The sequence below is a fragment of the Cibotium barometz genome, chromosome 19 (assembly GCF_041138505.1).
Source record: "Cibotium barometz isolate CiBa-2024 chromosome 19, ASM4113850v1, whole genome shotgun sequence".
In the NCBI taxonomy this organism is placed as follows: Eukaryota; Viridiplantae; Streptophyta; class Polypodiopsida; order Cyatheales; family Cibotiaceae; genus Cibotium; species Cibotium barometz.
In genome coordinates this window covers 33794123-33813504 of record NC_141064.1, presented here as the reverse complement: position 1 = coordinate 33813504, position 19382 = coordinate 33794123, and the positions used below count along the sequence as shown (strand labels likewise).

The 19382-nt window shown below is 40.1% G+C and overlaps 1 protein-coding gene across 3 annotated transcripts; it reads right to left on the bottom strand.

Moving 5' to 3' along the window:
• Positions 1-15121: 15121 nt before the first annotated feature.
• Positions 15122-18660, bottom strand: LOC147628494 (ABC transporter I family member 17-like). 3 transcript variants are annotated; one of them, XM_086813657.1, is made up of 5 exons: positions 18411-18660; positions 17406-17802; positions 15837-16024; positions 15394-15652; positions 15122-15330 (listed from the first exon to the last, which is right to left on the bottom strand). In XM_086813657.1, the coding sequence occupies exons 1-4, from the start codon at positions 18420-18422 to the stop codon at positions 15401-15403; spliced, it is 849 nt and encodes a 282-aa protein (XP_086669783.1). In that variant the 5' UTR covers positions 18423-18660; the 3' UTR covers positions 15122-15330; positions 15394-15400. The 3 variants fall into 3 exon arrangements, with proteins under 3 accessions (XP_086669783.1, XP_086669782.1, XP_086669784.1); XM_086813656.1 differs by having other exon boundaries at positions 15122-15652; XM_086813658.1 differs by having other exon boundaries at positions 15122-15652; positions 15837-16018.
• Between the last annotated feature and the right edge of the window lie 722 nt (positions 18661-19382).

Below are 19382 nucleotides of genomic sequence, written 5' to 3'. Positions count from 1 at the left end.
GAAACCATAGGTTCTTCAACACATGAAGAGCAAATTTCAGAATAATCTCATTCGTGCGATTAGAGTGCCAAGATGTGGCAACATTGCAGTAGTTTGCCAAAAATGTAGTTATGGCCATAGTTTCACTAGCTAGGGGAACATATGGGTCACTAGCTAGGATTTTATCTAGAGCTCTATTCATGCTTGTGTTAGATGGTTCTTGGATCTCTTCTTGCTTTTGTGGAGTAGGCGATGGCTTTGTCAAAAATCCTAGGGATGTCATGCTAGATGCAATTTGTGAAGTGGCTAAGGGCTTGTTCCCTTGCTTAGAAGCTAGAGCAACTATAAGTGCATCTACCTTTGACATCTCTTGCCAGATTTCTTGGCATGAGTAACAATGTTTTGCTCTTTTCTCATTTCTTCCACGTAGTGATCTAGTCACATCATCATCAAATGAAGACTCGGTTCCATTCCAAGGTCCTCAATGGCTACTTGCATAAGTGCTTGTCAAACCAAAGGATGGAATTTTTCGGTGACAAGATCTATAAGCATGTTTGTTGCTATGTTATGCTTCCAATCTTATCCCTTTGAATTGCTTCCGTCCATGTGCTCAATTTTCCTTGAGAAGTCTGCTCTAGGTTCATCTCCATTGTACCAATTGTCTTTTTTTTAATAACACTAAAGCTTGAAGTAGGTGATTGAGTAGATTTTGGGTTGTTGTTATTAGGGGAAGTTATTGTTATGCTCATCAAAGAGTCCAAAGAGCCAATAGAACTAGCATTTGAGAACCTAGCACTAGAAATACGTCCACCTTGTGGGTCCATGGTGAAGTTCTCAGTTGAGCTAGGCATATCATTCATTTTCATAGCCTGTAAGCTTAAGCTAGGAAACTCACTCTCCATGGCTGCCATAGCCACATTGGTAGTGAGCATCTTGTTGCCATCCCCCTCATGTGGAGGCATATTTGGAGCTTGTTTTTCTAGAAAGCCTAGTGGTGGCATAATAGAAGTAGCACATGATGGTCTTCGAGGTGATGTTCCCACCAGTTCCTCCACCCCAATTTCTACCTTATTTTCTTGAGCTTGTGGTATGGGCACATTTGTGACGATGGGCATGGAGCGGGTTTTGCACCGAGAGGGTTTTGGAGCGGGTTTTTTTTACAACCACTCTCTCTCTATATCCATGTTTTCTCTTTCTTCTCCCCTCTTTCTCTTTCTCCCTCTACACACTCTATCTCCACCTCTTTCTAGTCCTCTCCCTCCCTCCCTCCCTCTTTCTCTTTCTCCCTCTACACACTCTATCTCTCTCCCTCTCTTTTGCTTTCCACCTTCAACACTCTATCTCTCTCTCTCTCTCCATGCCCTCCCTCCCTCTCTCCCTCTCTCTCTTTCTCCCTCTACATACTGTATCTCTCTCCCTCTCTTTCTCATCCTCCTTCAACAAACACAGACCCTCATGCTCTCTCCACCTCTGTCGATTCCTCTCTCTCCATCTTTCTCTTTCTCCCTCTACACACTCTATGTCTCTCCCTCTCTTTCTCTTCTTCCTTCAACACACACCCTATCTTTCTCTTCCTCCCTTATGGTTTGAGAAAATTTACTTTAAATTGTCCTTGTTTTTATCTTACATCTTCTCCTTCTTCAATGGGCTTCAACACTTTCTTTAGGTACATCTTTGCCTTCTACTTCTTGTGATAAGGACTTCATTTTCTTTTTCATCTGTTGATTCTTTGGGTAAGCATAGGACAAATGACTAAAATTTTCTTCACCTTATTTTTATGTAAAATGTTGAGGTTCTCCTTTACTAATTGGGCTTGTTCTGATAGAGGATCTCAAAGACAATGATGATTGGACCCTGGTTTGAATGCTTGGCTTATTGAGAGGTCAAGGACATAGATCTGAAAGCCATGACCTTAAGTTTTCTTTTTGGCTATGATACTCTCACTAAGAATGGTGATGAGATGGCCTTAAAGAGAGAGAGAGAGAGAGAGAGAGAGAGAGAGAGAGAGAGAGAGAGAGAGAGAGAGAGAGAGAGAGAGAGAGAGAGACAGAGTTAATGGTATTATCATTAACGAAGTTCGTACATCCATTTTGACTAGGCATAACTTTTAGTTTTATTCAATAAAAGCATTACAACTTTAAAAGCATTACAATTTTAGTTTTATTCAATAAAAGCATTACAATTTTATATGGTCGATTAAATTCCCAACATTGGACACTGGACTACAAAAATTTAAGATGTGCTATTCTCATGGCACATCTCTTATCAACCTAAAGACTTCACCCTTGCTTCTAGATGGCAAAAATCCTTCAAAAAATTGGAAGAATCACTCTCTAAGCTTGGTTTTTCTTTAAATTATGTTTACCCCTACCTGTGATCCATCTAGACCCATTGAGTAGTAGTTACCACACTTTTGGTTGATTTTGACAAGTCCAAATCAAAAAAGTAGCACAAAAATAAAAATAAAAGCACAAGCAAAAATCCCATAAGTGGAACTTTTAATAAAACTAAGGATTATCACAAAAGAACCTTCTATTTCATTAATTTTAGCATTGGCAATCTACATTTGGGGCCTCATCTCTCAATTTGGGTTGCATTTCACCCCCCCACCACCTTTTTCTTTTTGGTTGCTTTTGGGTTGACTAACACCTCAATAATTGCCTCGTCAAAAGGCTGATTTGCAGGCTGACTTTGCACCTACAAAGGCTGAATTTCAGCACTTGGTTGAGCATTCAATTGCTCTACATATAGTTTCCCTCCATTAAACAAAAGTAGGAGCGAATCAAACATGTCCTGTGAGCATACATTCTGCTATTTTTTGCATGAAATCATGGGCTGAACTAAGTTTTTGACAAAAACAACATCTCTACTTACCAAAATCCGGATGGTAGAGTCTATATCCCTTGCTTTTTGAACTGTATCCCACAAATATGAATTTAACTACCTTATCATCAAGCTTATTGCGTTGTTGCTCAGGCACAAGAGCATAAGCAAGACAACCAAAAACACGCAAATGAGCCAGAGAAAGCTTCCTACCATGCCAAGCTTCATAAGGAGTTTTAGACTGCAAGGCCTTGGTATGGCATTTGTTCAACACATAGTTTGCGCACATAGTTGCCTCTAACCAAAAACCATGAGGTAAATTTTGGGCTTTCACCATACATCGTGCCATCTCCATGAGAGACCTATTCTTTCTCTCAGCCACACCATTTTGTTGAGGTGTGTATGGCACTGTACATTGATGCCTTATGCCTTTTTCAGCCATATATGCATGAAATTCCTTGGACATATACTCCCCCCTCCTCGATCTGAACGAAGGGTGCCAACGTTACATTCACATGCATTTTCAGCCATGGATACGAAGTGCCTAAAGCACATAAAAACCTCTGAATTCTGCCTTAATGGATACACCCAGCTATATCTGGAGTAATCATCGATAAAAGTGACGACGTAGAGATATCCCCCAATAGATGGTGTCCTTATAGGACCACATACATCACTATGTATAAGCTGTAATTTCTTAACAGCTCTCACATATCCATCCTTTGAAATGATGCCCGATGCATTTTACCAAGAATACACCCCTCACATACATGTCTAGTAGGGGTCTCAAGGGTTGGCAACTCAGACACCATATCATGCCTTTGAAGGTATAACAAACTGCCATAATTCAGATGGCCAAATCGTGCATGCCATAATTCTGCATCACTCATAGCACGAGTCGTAAGACTGAGGAAGCATCATGCTGTAACTTCTCAAATACATCCATCTTTTATAGGCCATGAAACAAGGTACCGAGGCAATGATAGAATAACCATCATTTCTATCCTGAACTCTACATCTGTCATCCACAAATTTCATCACATCAAGCCTGACAAGACTAAGGCTGAAACTAACAGCAAGTTCTTCTTAATGCATGGCACACATAAAGAGAATGTGCCCCCATTTGTAGCAGTGAGCACAACTCTACCAACTCCTTTGACAGGATATGAGGAACCATTTGCACATGTGATGGTTCCTTCACTTGGGACGACAGATTCCAAAGATGAGAACAAACCTTTTTGTGAAGTAATGTTCTTACTAGCACCACTGTCAAAGTACCAAGCATCTGATTCTGCCATTGACATGCATACATCATGAACAAAAGGGTCATAACTGCAATGTACAATCCATGCCCAATCATCTTTAGCAAAACTTGCAGATTCCTTCTTCTTTGCACTTGGTGTAGATGCATCAGCCAAACAGCCATGCCCAATTCTTTCTTTTTCTCCTTCTCTATTAGTGCCCTAATTTCCTGTAATAGTAACACTTGCCCTTCTTTTTAGGCTTATCACCTTTCTCTGCATCCTTACTTGAGGATTCTGATTTTGGCTTATAGCCACCATGCGAAGAAGCTTTACCTTTACCTTTCTGATTGGCAACAAAAGCTTGGTCACCAACTCGCATATTAGATCTGTTTTGCCTAGACTGCTCTTCTTGCAAGAGTACTGAAACCAACTCATCAAATATAAGGGCATTTGGATTTCCCTTCATCATGAGTGTAAGGGTAGAGGCAAAACTCTAATAAGAATCTGGCAATGCATTGAGAATTGTGGGCACCAATGTACTATTAGGATATATCTCATCCACACTAGCAAGCTGCTCCTTAAAATCTTTGATCTTTGTCAAGAAGTTATCCATTAAGTCTCCCTCATTCATGTGCTCAAACTCTAACTGTTTGCGCAGATATGCAACACATGCTTCATTGCGCACCTGGTATAATGCAGCAAGTACATCCCATGCCTGTTTTAAAGTCTTACATAACCAAATATGAAGAATAATGCTTCGCTTCACAGAAAGTGCAAGCAATGCATGTGCATGTGCATCTCTTCCATCCCATCTTGTTTGAGCAGCGGTGCGAGGTACTAGTGGTGCATATGGAGGAGCCACATATGTATGAGATTCTACTTCAGATGTACCTATAGCACCTGGTTACACTGGTAATTGTGAAACAGGACAAGTTTCACTACCACCACTGACCACATTTCAAAGGCCTTTAGCAACCAATACATGCCTCATCATATAGGACCACAATGGGTAGTTAATCCCATCAAGTTTGTCCTCAGCAGGACAACATGTTGAATACATCACTATTGCCAGCCATGACTTTCTACCAAATGCAAAATCTTTCAACACAGTGCAAGTACTCAGTATTCACTGAATGCAACCTTGGATGGCTATCAGAATCACCTATAAAGTGTATGAAAATTAACATAGAGTAGAGAATAGAGTGTTACTAGGCAAAAGTATGATGGTCGATGTTGTTGAAGACATTGTAGATGCTACTACACACCAAATCTTTGCCGCTACACAGCCCAAACACCCAAAATCGAGGAGAACCAATCCAAAATGACGCCTCTCCAGAACATCTACAGAAACCTTGCAGTGCCCAAAATGCGCCCGAATTGCACCGCGGGCCTCGAAAATTCTATATACTTCGTATACGGAACACTACAGTATACACCTTCTTCTCTTAAGAGGGTATCTCAATCGGAGACAGAAAAATAGAGTCGTGAGGAGGGAGACAGACTACTAGATCAAGGAAGCTAGCAGATCAAGGAGTCGTGAGGAGGGAGGCAGACTACTAGATCAAGTGTCAAGGAAGCTAGCTTTGATACCAATTGTTGGAATTAGGGTTAGGGTTGCAACAATGCACACACACAAGATAGAGAAGCTTGAGAGCACACAAACTCACTAGATTAGAATGAACAAATGTGTGCCAGATACCAAAGATAAGTACACACCCCAAAATGAGTAGATAAGAGGGTGTACATACGCATGGGGGAAAAAACCTCCTAGTGAGGGAAAAAGTGCCCGGCAGTCCTAAGTGTATTCACACACATCACTACCATATATTGCTACAGTGAGTAGTTGGGTCTCAATGTTGTATTCCCAATCTACACTTTTGAGTACTCCATTCGTCCATGTGCTCAAATAGCCTTTGAGGCAAGTTGCATTGGAATTGCTTGAGTACTGGGCACTAACAACTCTGTTTAGTCATTGTGTGCCTCTTGCAGTTCTAGATTCATTATAGAGTTTGGCACTATGACATGCATTTGTTTTTCAAGTGCTACTTTTGAGGGTTGTATAGACTAGGTGTTCTCTTACTCTTGATTTGTAAGTTTAATGGGATTTGGCTTGGTTCAGCTCGAATGTAGAGTCTATTATGAGCTCGTTGAAGCTTTCAAGTCATGTTGTTTGGGAAGTTTCAACCATTGAAAGCCTTTGATATCTATTCTAATGGTTAGTGCAATCAATTCTAGGCTTTTCTGGGTGCTCGAGAGTAACAGGGTTAAGCCACAAATGTTTTACGTGAGCATAGGAAACTTGGCCAATGCAAGGGTTGAAAATTGAAACCTTCAAAAACCCTTTAAGAGAAGATCATTTAAAAATTGGGTTAATAGACCACCAACAACCTTTTTGGATGCACATTCATCAATGAAAGGCGTGTGAGTCATTTGGGTGACTATTTCTAAAGGTTTTTAGTGCTTTAATTTTTTGGGTAATTACCAAAATAAAAAGTGTTTATGTTTTGGAAACTCATGTGCATACTGTCACATCTTCTATTCGCAATGTATTGCAGCGTGCTCTCTCTTGATTTAGGCCCCTCTATCTCATTTGGGTTACTAGTGAAGGCCAATAAAATCAATTTGATCCTTCGAAGCACGTGCATGGGATAAGTTATCCAGCTATGGCACCCGCCACGGAGCTTGGCGATAGTCGCAAGCGAATAGCAAAGGGTTTAGGGGTTAGCAAGCTTGGGGGAGAGCAAGCTTCTCTCTCTCTCTCTCTCTCTCTCTCTCTCTCTCAAGTCCAACCGTTGGTCGTATATGCCTTTGTGTTGCATTTTGCCGATGTAAATACCTCTCTCTCTCTCTACTTTGTTCTTGTTCTTTTCTTTTTCTTTTCTCTTTGATTTTTTTCTCTTTTGTTTTTTTTTTCCCTTCTTTTTGTTTTGTTTGTTCTTGCGCTTTTTTTCCCCCCAAAAAAAAAAATGCCACCGAGAGAAGATTTTGGTGGTTTTTTTTTTCTTTTTGCTTTTTTTTTCTCTCTTTTACGCTACAGTAGTGGAGGGCGACGTTGACGAGCTAGCTTGAGTATTGTCGTTACACTGCTTGAGCGTTGTCGGAGAGAGAGGCTTGTAGGTGACGCCCACCCAAGCTGAGAAAAATCTGTGAGGCAGTTCTAGGACCCATCAGGAGGCAGAGCGTGAGCGTTTGCTTGAGCGCTGGCGCAGCTGTGGAGCTAACGATGGCAGAGGATTTTGTTTTTTATTGTTTTTGTTTCTTTTTATTTTTTTTTATATTTTTTAAAATGTTTAGAGAGAACTCTCAGATATATATATATATTTGAAGGGTTGCAATCAGCGTCCCCTAAGAGTGATTAGCACTAATCACTCTGCTAAGCCAAAAAAACCACAATTTTTCAATGCAAAACCCTCTTCGATCCAAAACTAAGCACAAATGTTATCATTTCACACACACAAATGCAACTTCACTAATTTGTATGCTCCGGATGCAATGGTGATGTTTGTTTTCCTTAATTCCACCATTTCGGGGTTCAATTGAGTGATTTTTCTTCACCTTTTATGCCAAAAACCAGAATTTTGCATTACAAAATCCTCTTCAATCCACCCCTCAAAATCAAGCAATAAAATTGTTCATACATGTATGCAATTAGGGTAATTGGCATGCTCCGAACGCAATGGTGGGGTTTGTTTCATCAAAATCCCATGATTTTGTGCTCAATTGAGCAATTTATTTTTCAATTTTCTAGAAAAGAGTGCAAAATTAACAAATTTCACCAAATAAACTTGAAATTGCAAGGATTAAGAGTAATAAGAAGTGTTTAGAAACATGAAGTTGATGCGCAAAAAACAAAAAACAAAAAAACAAAAAAACAAATGATTTTAAGAGATTTTTGTTAGTTTTTCCACTCATTCTTTTCTCGTTAGAACCCAAATCAAGCATGCAAGCAATGCAATGATGTTTGGCAAGAGATTGGTGTCCCGGCAATAGAACCATTTATGTCAGGCCTTTCGGCCACTCAATGGGACTCTTATCTCATGCCTTAGGGAGCCTAAACTCCAACCCAAACCCAATATGCCATGGGAAACATGCAATGCATTAATAAGGAAACTCTCACTTATCTCTACTCATTTGCTTGAATCGAGAACTCCTCGTGGTAGCTACGTCAATGGAAGCACGCCAAAGTAGCTCAACAAAGCCGCCACCACCATGTCTCAAGTGTAGCCGCCGCCGCTGCTCTCTCTCACTCCCTCCCTCGCACACACACTCACACAAGCATTGAAGGCAAGAGATAGGCAAGGTTTGAGAGAAGAATAGAGCACTATCTTCACTTGAGTGCATACAAGAATGAGGATTTATAGTTACAATTTGACCTTTATACTTGGCTCATAGTGTTCACACTTGGCCGACCAATGTTAAAAATGAGGTCCTAGTACATCCAAACCTGCTTACACTAGTGCAAACACCTTGTTCTCACTAGTAACTCTAACCTTATTATCCCATGGTGCACCTTTCATATACAAGTAGTGATCGCACATGTAAAATAATCCATTACAAGGGAAATATGAATTCTATAGTACCTAGGCCAGTCAAAATACGTGGTGGCCGACCACAGTGTCATAGAAGTCTTTGACAGAGTCTTCAATGGCACTTAATAGCCACTAACTCCAATGAGGGTGCAACAACAGAAGTAGCCACACCTTCTGAGACAATAGAAGTCTCAACATCACTCTCCACATCTTGCTTCACACTTCTGCTCTTACGACCCTTGAGAGCTAGGAACCTCTTTTGGTGCCTCATTTCATCTTTACAATTACAAGGCACTTTGAAATATTAGAAATGAATAACAAAGTAATTTTACACAAAAACTCTGATGCACATTATCCAATGCATAATAAAAACCTTGACTCCAACCATATTACTTGGTAAAAGTGATAAAGGTTGAAGTTAATTGAACAAAGTCATTGACTTTTTAAGCAAAGAAACAAAATTTGTGAGCAAGGACAAAAAAGCAATTCCCTCATCATGGACTAACTATATGCCTTTTAAACAACACTATACTCCTCTCTCACCATATTTAGCTACAAATTTGTAAGAGCAAGCCTCTTTAATTTGTTGAGAATGGTGGTGGTCCAATTTGATACACTCACAAGATAGCCATGTAAAAATGCACAAGGTAACCATGCAAGTCACAAAATAGTGAAGGAAGATAAGGCCATTTGAATTCATGAGCACCTCCCTAGGGGGTTTAGTTGGCGAAACCCCTTGGGGGAGAGTTCATCTATCCTAAAAACAAGATGATATATGAAAGCAACCAAAAGCATTAGCCAGGAGTATTATAAAGGAAAAACCGTAAATTCTTAGTTAAGTATTATGATGTATGAAATCAACCCCCACAGTCATTAGTCATGAGTATTATGATATATGAAAGCAACCACAGGCAAGGCTCTATGTCCATGCCAGATGTACATTTGTCTACCAAAGGAAAAGGTTGGCATTAGGGTCACCAGGTGTGTGATTCACCTTGGATTTCATCAACATGCAGTTGTTGGCAATGCCTCCTCAAAGAAGGAGATGGAGAACATATAGGATCGTGTGGTCAAGATGGTGGAGAGTAATGAGGGTTTAAGGATAAAAGGTATCCAAAAAAGGTGGCAAATGAGGTTATTTTGGAGGCTATGATGAATACTAGTGGCGATGCTAAAAAGCTCACTAATTTGGAACTCAAAAGATTTTGGAGTCTTTTTCACCACTCTTAGATAGTAAGAGGTGAGTATAAGTTTTTCTTTTGCAAGTTAGAGTTATTATATTCATTCTACTGTTCATTGTGTCTATGAACTATGATCTGTAGGGTTTCTAGATGGAGGAAGGAAGCCACTAGAGGAGATGGTGGTGACAAGTACAAAGGTTTGCAACACCTATTGGAGATAACTACCAAGAGCACTTATGATTTTATTCAAAGCATTGCATTTTCGGGCTGGTTGGGGTTTTCTTCCTTTGATAGGGAGCACGTATTCAAGATGTCTACCAAGGGACTTGGATCGGGGGTGGAGCTTGTAAATAGGATGATACTAGGAGGTGAGATGGAGGGATGTTGGGTTTTTTTTTTATCATGTCAATAAGATTAAAGAATGGCATACAATGGCATATCATTTCTACAATCCATATGTTTGGGCACTTCAGAGATAATTACAATTGGTGAGTTTAAGGTTCAAGACATTGCGGCCCAAGCTCTATTTTAGACTATGCTTGATAATGTTATGGAAAGGGAAGGATTTAAGAAGGCTTAATTCTCGGGGTTTGTTGGTGATGAGGCCCAACAAAATTGGCTAGCAATTAGAACAGTGTACAATGGCGGATCAAAGAATGTAATGGTGGGGGCAGAGAGAGAACATGCTTGTGGCATTGGGAGGATAACTTGGATAAGCATGCAAGGAAATGCATCCCAAGCTATGACCAGGTTGAGTTTAAAATACGATGTAGTAGGAAACGGAAAGATGCACCATCTAAGGTTATTGTTTGTGACAAGGAGCTTGAGTCATTACATGAATGGATAGACAATGGGGCATGTTCTTCCAAACAAGATTGGAATCTGGCACGTATAGACTACTTGGTGGCATGCTAGGATTTACCATTGGGGGGAGTACATTTTAAAGGTGATTTTTTTCTTTCACTAACTTTGTCTTTGCAAGATTGTGACACTAAACATTGTTTTGCATGCATTCTCGTAGGAGATGAAGGCTGATGCACACTACTTAGTACCAAGGATAAATCTTTCAAAGTCAGTGCATGGTAGCTGGTTGGCCACAAACAATGGTGTTAAGTATGTCACTTTACGAAGCATGCTCTCAAGATCTGGTTGCTCTGCAGTCCTGCAGAATGCACATCATGACTCGTACTTAAAAGGGTAATGAGTGGGTGTGCAGGTCCCTCAATTCAAAAGCTCATCCATCAAGATTCCAAGAGGACAACATGATCATTCAACTAAAAATATCTTATTCACTTGACAAGTGTGGCAGCAAGAGAGATCAATGTTTCCAAAGATGTGGCTAAGGAGAGTACTCAATTTAAGACGATTCATTAGAAAGTGTCAAAAATCCATGTCACAACCATTGCACGAGGATGACTCACATCGAAGTGAGTTTCAAAAATTCAATAGGCCAGCTATGCCAAGACAATCAATGTCAGGAATACGAGGAGGGGCAAAAAAGGATGCTGCATTTCTTGATATTGAGGAGATGGAGATACACCAAACTGCATGGGCTATTCGAAGAACCAATCCTGAGAGCGAGGTTAAGTGCCAAGGCTATGATCGAGAGAAGGATTTGAAGTGTAATGTACTCAGTGATGCAAAGGGCCGTTCTGGGAAGAAAGGTGTGCCAGCCCCATATTATTATGGGAGGATAAATACACCCATAGATGTGCGTCAGCAAATGATTTGGTTTTGTGGAACAAATGTGCTTCACTCATGGAGCCCTTCATATGCCACCAAGGACTTGCTGCAAGAGGAGGCACCACCTCGATGGGTGGTGGCAAAAGGAACTAGCTTGGATAAAGCTGAAATCATAGAGGTTGGTTTCACCTTTCAAATGCACAGTCAAACTAATCAACTAGCACGTGCTGAAAGGCAAGAGATGGTAGGCACTGGGGTTCATCAAAGACCAAAGATGACGTGTGGACAGAAGGTGTTTGTGATGAGAAGGGTTGTGAACAAGGAAATGCAAGCTCGGATGGATTCAACAAGCAATATGTTGTGTGAGGTTCTTAATGTCAATGTTGTGAGGGACAAGGAGCATGTTAAGTTTGTTGTGTCTACTCACATTTTGTCTAAAGGGGTTGCAATACATAGTCACAATTTCTATTTTCCCTTCTTGCACATGTGAAGACTATTCTTGCATAGAAGGAAATGGAGGGAGGTATATGCCGCCTTGCAAGCATATCTACTTTGTTACATCCATCAAGAGGCGCTTACAAAGAATGAGCTTTGAGGGGCGTTCTTGAGCTTGCTATAAAGCTACAACAAGAAGTTTTTGAATGTAAATCGGCAGGGTTACAGTTTTGAGAATTGACACTCAATTATCTTGGCGTTCATCACACTCTACACGCGCGGGATATGGGCAGTAGCAGTTTTGCTATTTTTGATGCATGTTATTTGGGTTGTGTAGATGTTTTGCAACACGGCATTTATAAATTACATAAAATGCTTTGAAAAAACTTTTCAATATTGAAAGCACTTCGATTTGTATTTAAATGAAACTTTTTAACATGTGTTCGGGGGAGGGAAAACACAACACTTTTGTGAGTCACGCGGAATGTGTGGCATTTTAAATATCTATAACAAAAAAAAAAAATAGGTTGTTACCTATGTTTATAATTGGGCAAATCATAAGTCTCTTTAGCATTGTGGGTTTTTTGTCAGTGTTTGAATGTAGATGGTTGATAGATTCTTTGGCGGGAAATAAATGTTGCCAATTGACCACTTTGATGAAATACCCCTTAAGTCTCACCCGAGGGATAGATGGTTGATAGATTCTTTGGGGGAAAATAAATGTTGCCAATGACCGCTTTGATAAAATACCCCTTTTGTCTCACCCCAAGTACCACCTTCAAATGGATTTCTAGATGTTACGGTGCCTCCATTAGCTAACTTAATAGGATTTTCTTTTGACTTTGCCACAAGGTGAACAACTATGGTTCTTCTACACAACTGTAGAGACTGAGATCAAGACTCTAATGATAAGGCCACTCTTTGGTGGGAGAGCACCAATTCATAAATTTTCTATCCTCCGATGCAATGGTGTCTTAGCATGTTTACAAGAATGTGGTCCAAATAAGGAGGTTTTATCAAGAAACATGGATATTTCTTATCATTTTTTTGGGCTACGCTGCACCAAAAGTAGTGTCCATTGGGGGAACATGGCTCGTAGCTTAGGGGTTTTGGCTCAGAGAATGGTATTCCCCGATCGTCTATTGAGAGAGGACAATATGATAGCCTTTTCCTTCGAGCGCCTCCTTTCTTTAATTTGTTATACAAACCTAGTCAGCTTAGCAAGACACTTTGAGAACCTCTATTTTTCGTAAAATGTTAAGATGTTATCTTATTGTATGATACATGATCTAAAACCAAAACTTATAGTATTTTAACAGGTTCTCTTTCAGATGAAGCAGCCAAATGATAAGACCACGCCTATCAAGAGTCCCTGGATTATCTACTGAGGAAGATATGATAACCTTGAAGTATCTCCTTTCTTCAGTTCATTATGCAAACCAAGTCGCCTTAGCATGACACTTGAACAACCTTTATTTTTCGACAATTTTAGATCAAAGATATAGGTGGTACTCACAATAGTGGATCGTGGCACCTTCCAACTAGGATGAGAGGTTGGTGGAGATCACAACATGATATTTATTCAACTAGACATCGGGATAGTTCTCTATGGGCCTTTATAGCTCGATCTTAGATTACATCATCGAATGGATAGAACTCTTAGAAACTATATTCCTCATCATAGAATTTTGACCATCAACAAATCAAGCCTCTAATCATGTTTATTATGACATGTTCATCTATATGTATCGCCACCCTATGATAGCGAGAGCAAGTATGAAAAATCAAAGATATTTTCTCATTTTTAACACTTGTTACTGTGGTTGAAAATAAAACTAGCTTAGAAGTTCAATTTCTCCATTCAAAGATGGGGAGGGAGTATACATGTCTAATTTATTCAAATATTTTTTGACACAACAAGGCATTAAGTATCAATGTACAACTCCTTATATAACATGGCAAGACGAAACGGGACTCTTTTCATGAAGACAGTGATCAGATGCATGGTTAAAGATCAATAGCTCCCAAACAAGTTTTGGATGGAAGCAATTCTTCGTGCTAAACAAGTATCCCGCTTCTTTAAGGAATATCACTTCTTATGAGGCTTGGTTCAATTAAATACCTAAGGTTGAACACATGCATGATTTTGGTTGTTGACATGTGCACATGTGCCAGCACAAAGTAGAACTAAATTTGACGACAAGACAAATAATGAGTGCTACACAACTTAGAGAAGTTGTAGACTGATGATAAATGTTGTAGACTAATGAGAGGTGCTACAAAGGTCAAGGGAAGCTCAAAGAAGTGCTTTCAACATCAAAGTAGAGTAGCAAGAGTTAAAAGGGGTGTGCTTAGAGTTATTGTAGAGCTATAGAGTGGAAAAGAAGAGAGAGAAGAATGAGGCAACAAGAAATCGAAGGCATTGGTAGTCTAGAACAAGAAGAATGTGGAGGGATGAAGGGGACGAGGACGGAGGAGGGATGGATGGAAAGGGAGGAGAAGCCTAAGGACATAGGACTAAAATTTTGAAATTTGAATTGGAAGGTAGCAGCAATGCCAAAAATGTTATGGCCCATTCCAATCAAAGTCCTAGAATCACATCCACAAGAGCTTACCTTCACAATGCTCTAGATGGTAACCTTGATGGCGTTTAAGCATAGATGTTAAGTACAACGATTAGGTGGATAGGTTCCAAGGCTAACGATGTAGTCATCTAGAAGAGTTTTTCATTCATCATCCTCCACAAAAAATTTTAGCAAAGTGACCATCATACATCTCCAAATTATTGAGTTTTCTTAGCGAAGTGACCTGAGAAGGCAAGAGGGAGTGTTCAAATTGGGATTTGAAAGTGTCCACATCTTTTGATGTGGTTAATTATCTGATTAAGGGAATTTGTTTATTGCCAATATGGAAGACCAATTTATTTTCTTCCATGCAGTGTGCCACGTCTTGGGCATCTGGAATAACTATAATGTCTTTTACATTTTCCCCAAGGACAAGTTTCCATAAGAACTGGACGCGCCATGCAACAATCTAGCGCCCAATCCAACCTTTGTTGGTGTCTCTTCTCACTCCTATCACTGGAGCATTTGGGGTGATCAGAGAATTATGTTATCCTTCACTAAGAAAGAATTATCCGGAGGAAATCATCATTCCATTGGCTTGGGCAAAGCAAACGTTCGATGTAAGAATCAGCACTTTCTTAATCACTAATCATACTACAGACTACAACTTTGTGCTACAAAAAGACAAGGAAACTTCTGTGCTGTATTAAAACACAAAGACAAAGGAAACTGTGATCATATCACGTTGAGGGCAATGGCCTTATTTAGCCTTTTCACCTCTGTGTGAAAGAAAACTCTAGTATCTACAAATAAAGCCTTTTCTAAACCAAACAAAACACCATCCTCTCAGTTTTAGTCACTCCCAAGAAAAAAACCTTTTGAGAAATATGACCTCAAAATCAACTTGCTTCGAGAAATTTCCGCACCATGAAAAAAACCTTATAAGAAATATGACCTCAAAATCAACTTGCTTCGAGAAATTTAAGCACCATGGGATGACTGGAGCTGGCGAGCTGGAGTGGATTAGTAACTTCAACAACTTCACCATCTACCAATACACACACAAGGTCTGCAACTCTCTGAACCTGCTTGATACTATGGGAAACCAGAACAATGGTCAAGCCTTTGAGCCTTTTGAGATTGAGAATAGAGCCCTCTATATTCTGAGTTGACAGTGGATCAAGGGCACTGGTTGGTTCATCTAGCAAAAGAACCTGGCATTTGAAAAGCAACTCCTGATGGTAAGCATTCTGACTGCCCCAAAAACCTCCGAAAACATTGTGCAAGCATACTAAAAGCTTAAAGAAGAAAAAACATGCCAGCGCCATGCAAACGTCTGAACATGGAGAGGAGACTGAGAACCTTACCCAACAACTAAGAGAAAAGTTTAAACAATACCTCAGGATCATTTGCCAAAGTCCTCGCCAATGCCACTCTCTGTGCCTGACCCACGGAAAGTCCTACAATGGATTTAGATGCAAAGGATGAGTCCAAATCTGCCAGTTTAAGTAGCTCCATGATTTTCAAATCAGAAAGCTTCTCCCCTTTAAGACTGGGTCCATAGTTCACATTGTCTGCCACTGTTCCTGTTCCAACCCAAGGTAAGAACACAACCATCACTAAACACAAACATCTTGGTGAACTCAAAGATGAAACGTACGAACCTAAACACAAAAATCCCCATTTCAAAGGACCTGACTAGGAGAAACAGCCTTTTGACCATCAAGCACACTTCAACCATGTAAGGAGAAAATGCTGGTGATTGAAGCCAACCCTTACACTGACTAAAGTATACAAAAAAATAGCAAAGTGGTGAGATGGCACAAGCCTCCATTTACAGAACTCAAATACATATGCGCAGGGGTGTGTGCACACACGCACGCGCACATGCCTATAGATTAGTCAGAACTCAAACATATAATAGAAAACTCTCTCCGACCAAACCACCCCCCCAAAAAAAAAAAATGTGTTTAAGATCCCGAGCATGATACATACAATTTAAATCACAGCATCTGATACTTGCAATAATAAATAGAGCTAAGCAATGCCAAAAACATGCTTTGAATTGTTACATACAGTATGATAGCCAAACCATTAGTTTACTTTCTTAAGAGGAAGCATCACTAAAATACAAAGTTAAGAAAGGGCTTGCCATTTGATGCGCTGAATGCGATCAGAAGACCACATTTTCAAAGTGTTTGAAGGAAAAATTACCACCACTATGGCCAATCTTAATATATTCTCAAATTGGGATATGTAGGCATCAACAACAGCTCTTAGCTTTCATACAATGTTTAATCTCCACTACCCAAGCCCTTCATCCTTTGGAAAGGAGCACATGGAAGTTGCATAAAGCTTTACTTAAGGTCTTGGTTCTAAGCAAGGACAAGTGAAACTGAATGGAGGTTAATAAACCTCACGTTTGGAAGCAGAGAAGGAATCGTGAAAAAACGCATGTGTAGCAGAGGAGAAGAAAATTTCATTGGCGTGCAAGAAAAAGCAAGAAACCATATTTGCTAATCTCCCTAGTTTTGTGATGTTACCCTCATTTTTGAGGTTTTCAAAAAACCCACTACCCCTTGTTCCCTTCACTGCAGGCCTGATGGAGCCCCATAAGCCCTGATCCCCCTTGCGGGGACAGGGCTCTAAGCAGGGACAGAGAGGGTAGAGAAAACCGCATGGTTGGCTGGCCTGGGGCTGACGGATCCCACCACAAGCTCCTCTGCAAATGGGTCAGTGGAGTTGATAGGAAAAGAGGCAAAAACTTGAGATAGGAGAGGTTTAAAAAAACATACTACCAACACATTCAACCATTTCACGAAAGTACTTGAGATAGGAGAGGTTTAAAAAAACATACTACCAACACATTCAACCATGTCAAGAAAGAATTATATCTAAGCTTTGTAATTTGTGGCACAGTATGGAGAATCAAAAGCAACTCAACCATGAAAGAATACAGCCACTTACCATCAAAGAGGGCAGGCAACTGGAAAAGCATCCCCACTCGGCGACGGACAGTCAGAACATCTAGCTTAGTTATGTCCTCTCCGTCAAGAAATACAGAACCCGGATGCGGCTCCCATAACCTGTTTAAGGCTCTGAGCAATGTCGACTTCCCACTCCCACTCGGACCGATGATGCCAACGACCGTACCTGCATGTATGTCCAGAGAAACTCCTGACAAGATGAGAGCTCCAGTGTCGGTGAAACGTGTCAGATCCTTGACCCTGATCTTGGGAAAATCTGCACCATTGAAAGGTGTTTCTACAGGAATGGTGAGAAGGTGCTCATGTTCAAGCTCCTCATCGTGGCCATGTTCGAACTGTTTATCGACGTGTATGTATTTGCTGGGGGACATAGAGAGCTGATGTGCAGAACACATGCATTAACAACAGGTACATGGCAGACCATGTCAACTTGCCAAAAAAAATTTGGAATAACAAATACAGGGATTTTATTGCCAGAGAAGGTACAAATTTTATGCCACCTCCATGTCTAGCTTCTACAAAAACTAAAAAAACACACAATGAGGAAAGACTATATCTGATGTAAAGAAATAGAGCAAGTTAACACTAAACATTGCACTCACAGAGGCATATTATCGCAGAAAAACACAGTAATTTTAAGCTAAACACGGATTAGAACAAAATTAGGTATTGACGAAACCCAACGCTTTCGAGGTCAAAATGGTAGATTCAAAAACATATTTCGGGCAAGATGAAGTGGTAACACAACGATTTCTAAGCCAGAGATTTCGAGGAAATTACAGAATAACATAGAAATAAAGCGGGAAAATACAGATTGAAGTGCAAATCAAACATAGGAGAACACAAAGTAAATTCACGCGAGATTAATACACCGGCCAAGGGTATCGAGCTAAAGAAATCAGATTAACGAAACGATTTCGGGCAAACAAGAAACTAAAACAGAGATTCCAAGCAAAACGCACAGCGAGAGGGGAAAAAAGCTTACCTCGGGCTGCATGTTGAGGGAGAAAGCAGGCAAGCCTTTGAAACGGAAAAGCGTGAAGAAGAAGTGGTGGTGAGCACAAAACAGGGCGATATTGAAGATGATGGCTATGGTGGTGATGGAGCTTTTCGTGTGTTATGTAAGCAAGCAGAATCACAGAAAGATCGATGATGGCAACCAAGAAGTAGGTTTGGGGAAGGCCAACATCATCGAGCCAAAAGCATCATCATCTCCCTTTCTTTCCATCATTTCTTTCCATCATTTCTTTCCATTCATTCAGCCTTTTTTAAGTAAGGCTACTTTATTACTAAGAGTTACAAGTCAAATTTCTGGGCAAGAATTTTAACTTATCCTTAAGCAAATCTACAATTTTTTTGCATATTTAGTTATAAAACCGGCTAGTAACAATTTTTTTTTTAATGAAAACTGGGTAGGCTTCAACCTTGTCCTTTCTTAGACCGGTTGAGAAAAAAGTTTTTCGTGAGCACTCTTACAAGGTAGGCAGCCATGGATCGAACCCATTACCTCTAGTTATTACAAGCCATCCACTTCAACCAACTAACCTATCGATTTGCTGGTATGCAGCCTAGTTACTACAAAACTACAGCCTTTTCCACCTTATCTCTCACACCCACTAAGAGGTGTGTCCTATGTACGTAGATAGTACCCACGTCCCAAGCGCTCCAAAAAAATGTTTTTTTTCAACCCTTAAATTAAAGGCAATGCTTAGGCTTAACCGGGATTTACACTTGAAAATCACTTGAGATCATACAAATGTTAGGATTTATAACTAAAATATACAAATTTCATCCCTTATAATTAAAGGAAACATGGAATTCTAATCGGGATTTCTGAATTTTAGCCAAGAAAATTACACTACAAACCGAGTTATGTGAACACTGCACTAGACAGCATGTGCCAACAATAAGAAAGTGTAAAATCCACTAGGGTTTGTATCTCCACCAAGAGAATCAT